The sequence below is a fragment of the Sinocyclocheilus anshuiensis genome, unplaced genomic scaffold (assembly GCF_001515605.1).
Source record: "Sinocyclocheilus anshuiensis isolate Anshui unplaced genomic scaffold, SAMN03320099.WGS_v1.1 scaffold379, whole genome shotgun sequence".
NCBI lineage: Eukaryota > Metazoa > Chordata > Actinopteri > Cypriniformes > Cyprinidae > Sinocyclocheilus > Sinocyclocheilus anshuiensis.
This window is the reverse complement of record NW_015552574.1, coordinates 1,004,110-1,012,550: the sequence shown is the minus strand read 5'-3', so window position 1 is coordinate 1,012,550 and position 8,441 is coordinate 1,004,110. Positions and strand designations below refer to the sequence as shown.

Below are 8,441 nucleotides of genomic sequence, written 5' to 3'. Positions count from 1 at the left end.
TAACATCCACCAGCTCCGTGATGTCGTCATGGAGGAGTGGAAGAGGACTCCAGTGGCAACCTCAAGTGTGAAGCTCTGGTGAACTCCATGCCCACGAGGGTTAAGGCAGTGCTGGAAAATAATGGTGGCCACACAAAATATTGACACTTTGGGCCCAATTTGGACATTTTCATTTAGGGGTGTACTCACTTTTGTGGCCAGCGGTTTAGACATTAATGGCTGTGTGTTGAGTTATTTTGAGGGGACAGCAAATTTACACTGTTATACAAGCTGTACACTCACTACTTTACATTGTAGCAAAGTGTCATTTCTTCAGTGTTGTCACATGAAAAGATATAATAAAATATTGACAAAAATGTGAGGGGTGTACTCACTTCTGTGAGATACTGTATATACATATTTAAACAAATTAGATTTAAAAAAGTAACCTAAAAACTAGTCAGAATACATTATCTAAAATGAGTAACCTAGATTGTGTCACTAACAACAGTTTTCATTATGTAATTAACAAAGTACAGTTTCTACCCAGCACTGAGTAGGGTTGTAATTTGAAATCATACCAACTTTTCAAGTCGTTGTCTTTGTATATACAGGTGACGAATCTCAAATCAGATCCCCGTCAATGTTGCAAAGACTCCTGACGCTTCCTTCCCAACTTCTTGAGGATGACGATGAGTCAATGGATGCCGTTCCCAGTATGGAAGTGTCCACAGATCCGGCTGATTCGCAAGTCGGTAAGGGCTCAATGAGTGACCAGATGAATAAGAAAAAGGAAGAGGAGGATAATGATGAAGAGGACAACGAAGATGGCGACGAGACGACGGACAGGACTGAGTCCTTGAAACACAAAGGTGGGAGAAAATCCCATGCTTGCAAAGAGTGCGGCAGGAAGTTCAGCCGAGCGCATCTTCTCAGAGCCCATCGACAAACGCACGAGGAGACGCCCAACCGATGCCCACAATGTGGAAAGAGTTTCTCCCAGTCTTCAAGGCTCCAGGCTCACTTACGGACGCACACGGACAAAACGATATGAGAGAGTGTAGATGAAAGAAATTTAGGAGAATAGGTGGAGAGGTTTTCCAGTGATTTGTTGCTTCTCGAAGTGAGTCAGACTTTCAAATTCATTTCAAGTACTGATAATGGAAATGCAAGAAACATGTAGCCTTTTTTGCTAGTTTGAAGGTACACTGAGGTAATTAGACATCCAACACAATTTAAGATGTTTTTACCTCCATTTCGTTTCCCTAATTTTAGGGATTATTGGAAGAAGCAAATACTAGTAACAACAAGCTGTGTACACAGTGTAAATATCAAAGTAGGGCTGCATAGACCATCACAATAAGGATAGAAGAATTTCCTTTTTCCATTGGGTGTTTTTTCATAATTCAAGTTTTAAAAGATCCTAAAACGTTGTAAATATTTTAAACACGTTACATGAAGATGTCGTGGAAAAGGAATTCGCTAGTTAATAGGCCCATGCAGCATGCTGGTCTTGTTTCTTTTTACAACATTTGGAACGTGATCAAACGAACCAGAGATAGCGTAACGCGTCTCCTGCGATCGAATCAACCAGTTTTTCATACGTCCTTACCGACTTAGTACTCAACATGAAATACCTCGTGTTCAGATGTCATACTGGATTTTTATATAATTAAAGTCTTGACTTACATGTCAGATTCTAGATGTTTTCTTCAACCTTTCGCCATGGGTCGAGGATGGCTTACAGTTTTTGACTTGAACTTGCACACTTGTCATCGATTGCATGACGTGCACAACCAAGGATATCTTCAAGAGGCAAGGAGTCTGAGGACGAGATGACAAGAAAATTGCATTGAAATGGTTATTGGAAAGAAACTTGAAGCTCCTAACTCTTCATATTCTCATTTCATTGACTTTAAAAGAGGATCTGACTTTCCTAGTATCCTCAACTAGAGTAGCGTCTTCCTGTTTGCGTGAAGTGTTCGCATGGCTCAACATCTTGAACTTGGAGAAATGCTCAGTTGCCGGTTGTGAAATTTGGTTTTCCCAGCATCGGTGGCATGTATCTGAATACGTAGTCTTCCTTAGGGAAGCCGTTATCTACCATTTCCAGAGAGGCAGACGGATCCTGCACTTACAATTTACGCCCTGTATCGAAGGGATATAGGTCCCACCTGTTACGCACATTCCCACTCTCGACCCTGACTTTTTACAATATCTCTGTCAGTAATAAGCATGATGGGGGGAAAAAAAAGTACAAGGTGTTACTGATCAATACCTCATCGATGGGACCATATCTTTCGGGACTTCTGCAATATCAGGAGTTAAGGTCCTGCTCAAAAAAAAAACAAAAACGTTTACAAATGGAACGGGACCGGCCAGTTGGCCTGCTTATTTGATTGTGCATTTAAAAATGTGGCTTATTTTATTTTACGCTACTTAATGTCCCTGTAGGAAGGTACCAAGAACTTGCGACCCAAAGATTACAACGAAGGGAAAACTTTTTCGACCATACATACTCTTATAGGATTGTATTGCTTTTTTTTTAACAATATGGGCCATTACATTTTACATTATGAACCCTAAGCTTCTTTCAGATGTATTGAGTATTGTAACTTCATTAGTAGACTATAATGAAGTACTTTATCTGTTTAGTGCCTAGATTTAACCATTCAATAAGCTGATCTTATAGGTGTTGGTGATGATTGTGAGGTTAATTAATTGTTTAGCACCCTGCCTTTGTTAAAAAAAATGACCAGAACTCTTTCTTTCTTGTGCTTAGTTCTTTCACCTGAACAGTCAGCTCTAGATATTGTACCAGTTCTCTTTAATTATGTTACTGCTAGTCAAATCTGACTTCAATGTTAAAATAATTCAGTATGTTTCATCAATTCAGACTGCTGGGAGGGATACCAGGAAGAGTTAGTTCACCCAAAAATGAAAACCCTGAGACATTTCTCAAATTATCTTACAGGTTTAGTCATGCAGGTTTGAAGGTGAGTAAATGAAGACAGAGTTTTCATTTTTGACTGCACAATCCCTTTAAAGGAATAGTTCATCCAAAAATAAAATTGTAATAATTTGCTTTGATCTTTTGATAAATGTTGGTTGCTGGTAGTTATTGACCTCCATAGTGTGGAGAGAATAATAGATATCGGCAGTTAACAACATTGTTCAAAATATGACCTTTTGTGCTTAACAGAAGAAAAAATTCATACATGTTTGGAACAACATGAGGGTGAATCAATAATGACAGAATATTTATTTTTGGGTGAACTGTCTCTTTAGGCTAATTACAGCTGATGGATCCAAAAGACTATTGTATAAAGACTATGATATTAGTAAGAGTGACAATATTATGGTATATTTCCATTTGTTCTGGGTTACAATAAGCAATTTAAATGAATATTGAAGGACTTGAATTTTGCATTTGACTTAATGCCATGAAACGGCCCCATATACGCCCATCTATTTATGACCATGAATTAAAGAATCTTGGCATGTAAAATCGCTCTGGTCCACAGATATTTATTCAGTTAGTACTGGCGAATGTGTGATGCAGTCTCTTGTAAAAACGACATTGCAACTTTGTGGGGTGTGTTTGTTTACGTGTGTGCGTCTGCAGTCACTGACTTTCCTTGAAGTGCATCATAACTCAATTGACCGTTATTAATACCCTACACCTGTTATTTTATTTATTTTTACTTTTTTGTAACCTTTTTTATGAAGCAAAATAAACAGCATCTTTCTGCCAAACAGTCTGAAACATGAGCTTTGTGATGCAGTCCAGCATTCGCCCAGAGAACTGCATTGTTCTAATTAACTACTTGAGCATTTTAGTGTTTTGTTTATGTTATGCATGATGACTCCATTTAGTGGTTTTGTTACTTTTTAAGAATCTGTATTGTCATGTATTGAAAAGAACACTTGTTGTAACAGACCAGTTGGATCAACTGTTTTCCATGGATCATGGCTAGTAGTTTTCAGTTTTATGGTATAGTAGCTCTAAATGGATTATAGAGTTATGCATTTGACCAATAAATGCCAAGCATTACTTTTGTACCATTTTCTTTTTCCTGTTACTCCACACATCCATACCTCAGTTTTGTTGGTAGTCTGAAAGCCTTGCTCAGTTCATTACCTCAGGACTCATTCACATTGTTTTAGCATATTTATGGCGAAAGTAGACAAATGTTAAATTTGGTTTACATTCAGTAATATGTTTTGTTGAAATAATCATCTCTAAATTGGGAGAAAAAAAAGTGATAGGGTTATTAATGAAAACTTTCTATTTAATCAATATTGTTATTTTACAGTAAAAGCACATTATAATCCAGGTAATTATGAACCACATATACAGAACATCAATACTAAATCTTTTCCTTTCGAGAGTTGACCAAATTTTGTGCAACATCGAAAGTCATTATTATTGGGAAGTTGTGTTTGTTTGCATTTTTTTCATCTTTTAGGAATGCCTGTTGTTGTAACCAGCGTTGAATTTCTACTTTTTTTTTTTCCAAAAAGATTTTTACGTATCACTGAAATGTCTTTTAATGTGACTGGAAGTAGTTGTACATTTGAATTATGGCAATACATTAAAAAGGTGGAATATTGCATCAATTACATGCTTTGTCATTTTTCATTCTAAGTCTTGAATTGTATCATCCATAAAATCTGCTTCCTTCATTTCTACCTGTGCAACAGTAGAGTGGGGTGTTTATCTCTCAGCTGAGTTTCTGAACTCTATGTAGCTGGGATCTCTAGAAATTAATGTTTTTCCTAAACATTGATGCATATATGTGCAAAAGGCAACCAATCAAATGGCCCTAGGTTTTTTTGTTTTTGGCTTTCTAATAAATTCTACAGTAAAGTCCTCCAGCTAGATGCAACTTGAAAAAGCCTTCCTGTTTGATGCTATTGTGACGTTCTAAGCAGTAACAGCTGTGTGACACTTGCCGTTTGATTTGTATCAGTTGTGGAGATGCACCTTCACAGCAAATGAAATAACTTACAGGATGAATATACAGTGTATGTGCGCCTATTTTGTTTTTAAAGAAGTAACTAACCCAAAAATTTAAATTCTCAACCTCAGGCCATCCAAGATGAAGATGAGTTTCTTCATCAGAACAGATTTGTAAAAAGTAAGCATACATCACTTGTTCACCAGTGGATCCTCTGGAGTGAATGGGTGCCGTCAGAATGAGAGTCCAAACAGCTGATAAAAGTATCACAATAATCCACGCCACTCCAGTCCATCAATTAACATCTTGTGAAACAAAAAGTTCCTTGTCTGTAAGTAACAAATCCATGATTGAGTCATTTTAAAGGGTTCCTCCACCCCAAAATGAAAATTGTCATTAATCACTTACCCCCACGTCGTTCCAAACCCGTAAAAGCTTCGTTCGTCTTCGGAACACAAGATATTTTGGATGAAAACCGGGAGGCTTGTGACTGTCCCATTGACTGCCTAGTAAATTACACTGTCAAGACCCAGAAAAGTATGAAAGACATCGTCAAAATAGTCCATCTGCCATCAGGGGTTCAATCTGAATTTTATGAAGCGAGAATACTTTTTGTACGAAGAAAACAAAAATAACGACTTTATTCAACAATTTGTCTCCTCCTCGTCACCGTAGCACCATTTTGGAGAGTATCCACTGAACGTAAACTGCGTATACTGTTCTACTTGTCTGTGTCTGTGTGATTTGAACGAAAACAGCGTATCCGTGTGGTGCGGCTGACACAGAACAGCATACGCAGTTTGCGTTCAGTGGATACTCTCCTAAATGGACGCGGAGGGGAAAAATTGTTGAATAAAGTCGTTATTTTTGTTTTCTTCGTACAAAAAAGTATTCTCGCTTCATAAAATTCAGATTGAACCACTGATGGCAGATGGACTATTTTGACGATGTCTTTCATACTTTTCTGGACCATGACTTATCATGGAAGCTTTTACGGGTTTGGAACGACATGGGGGTAAGTGATTAATGACAACATTTTCATTTTGGGGCGGAGGAACCCTTTAACTTTAAACCTTTGCTTTTGGCCAGAATACAAGTCCATAATCCATTCAGTGAAAAAGTCCATCCCCTGTTGTCCTCCCACATTTTAGCAAAGTGAAGTTAAAAATGTCTTGATGGATTTGTTTCTTACAAACGCAGCTTTTTGTTTCAAAATATGTTAATTGATGGACAGGAGAGGTATGGATTACTAGTGTATTATTGTGATGTTTTTATCAGCTGTTTGGACTCTCATTCTGACGGCACCCATTCAACGCAGAGGATCAATGATACATTTCTCCAAATCTGTTCAGCTAATGAAACAAACTCATCTACAACTTGGATGGCCTGAGGGTGAGTACATTTTCAGCAAATTTTCAATTTTTGGATCAACCTTTCCTAATAACTTGAACTTTTTCTTTGTCAAAAGCCAATTTAAATCCCCTCTGGCTCAATGTTGTAAACAATAAAACATGAAAACGACCAAACGGTGAAAATTTTATGGGCACTGTAAAATAAGCTTCTGAAATCTCTTCCCATTTAATGGTGATTGATTATCTCTCATGTTATGTCGTACTGCCTCTTAAACTTTTCAGTTGGTTTCCTTGTGGCCCTGTTGGCACATTACCCACAGTTGTGTCATCTGTAAGATGTGTCTAAAAGTGTAATGGAGACAAATACATCATTGGAAGGAAGATTAACCATTTCTAACTACATTTCATTTATCTGCATCTAAACAGAGGATCAATTTTACCATCTCGTCCTCAGGGGTTTGATTATGGAGTAAAACACTATCATATATTTTTAATATATAATGCAGTACAATTATATGAATTATTCACAATTATTCAATTATAAACATGAATAATTCATTTTATAATTCATATTTCATTCACTATATATAATTAATGTCTTGTGTGCAAGTGCACCTGGGCCAAAAAGAGGAGTGCATTTGCTTTCTTTTATGTATTACACATCTTTTAAATGAGAAAGACATTGGTTATTGTGTAGAAATCATTCTGTGGAATGAATGATTCTGATTCTCATTATACACTATTATATCTAGACAGTGTAACCCAGACTGCCTGTTATTCATTTTGAGAGCAAGATTTTTTTTTGTCATTGAAAAAAATGCAGACCAACGCCTCTTATATGTTTTTTATTTGATTCAATTTCACTGCTTGCTCTTAATAATGCAATATTTTGTGCAGCATAAAAATTGCACAAAAATATTCTATTTTCTGCATAGGATTCATATTAAAGGAATTTTATGCATAAAGGTAATGTAGCATTTACATTTGCAGAATTAAATAATATTTTCCATTTATTATTATTATTATCTTTAAACTTCATAACTCCATTCTAGAACTCCACTTTTGAAAACAATCACATCTGGTTCCAATGGGCTAAACGAATAACAAATAATATAAAAATACAATAAAGTGAAATAAATAATAATTTAGTTTGTGTAGATTATTTTTATTTGAAATTCATTACATTATGCATTTTTTCATATATCAGTAGTCCTTAAGCATTTTTATTTAAATCCGTTTCACATTTTTCTCTTACACTCTAAAAAATGCTGGGTTAAATACAACCCAGTGCTGGGTAAAATAGGGACAAACCCAGCAATTGGGCTGTTTTGACCCAGCGGTTGGTTTAAATGTTTAACCCAACCTTCTGGGTAGTAACCCAATCGCTGGGTCAAAACAACCCAATTGCTGGGTTTGTCCCTATTTTACCCAGCATTTTTTAGAGTGCATCAATGGTTATATTTCACATCTGTACTATTATGCATAATAGGAACTGACACTCGTTTGGTTTTTTACAACCCCTTTGTCCTGTGCAATGGAATGCAGGTCTCATCATTTACATATCATTGATTAATGACAATCATGCACTATCCATCCACTCCATAACAACTGTGGAGTGCCAGAGCATGTGATTCTCCTCTCTAGTCCTGAGCTTTTGTTATGAGTAACCGCTGATGTGTCTTTTCCTTCAGATGATGTATGATGATGATGATGATAGCATTAAATTAGCCAGAGAAGGAACGACACATCTGGTTGCACAAAACACATTTTCTAAGCCTGTGCAGATGTTTATTGTATTCATCGCGGCCTCGTCTTCGAATAACACGCACGAAAACGAGCATTTGTAGGAAGTAAACAAAGTATCAGCTCAGTGAACGGTACCGCTGCGCGCGCATTTACATTTTTAGGACGGAAGTGCAACGGCTGAAACCCGGAGGAAAGCGACAACGGGAGTGAAAACGAAGCGGAATTAGTCAATGAGAGGGAGGAGAGAGCGAAAGAGAAGGAGTGTGTGCGACAGCCGACAGGGAGGCTGCAGGACGCTGGGGCCGAGGTGGACGTGGCGTGTCCGGCAGGGGTTTGATGTGGGTTCCGCTTACGGCGCGTTGACGGCCGCAAAAAAAAAAAAAAATGAACAGGAAAAAAAAAA

General features: G+C 37.2%; 1 protein-coding gene across 1 annotated transcript in view; it reads left to right on the top strand.

The window, feature by feature from the left end:
- LOC107665118 (zinc finger protein 180-like) overlaps positions 1-2,731 on the top strand; it is a 9,052-nt gene extending 6,321 nt beyond the window's left edge. Inside the window, exon 4 of the mRNA XM_016455876.1 lies at positions 594-2,731. Coding sequence (XP_016311362.1) covers positions 594-1,033 — 440 coding nt within the window. The 3' untranslated portion in view covers positions 1,034-2,731. The remainder of the gene's footprint in view (positions 1-593) is intronic.
- Positions 2,732-8,441: the final 5,710 nt, after the last annotated feature.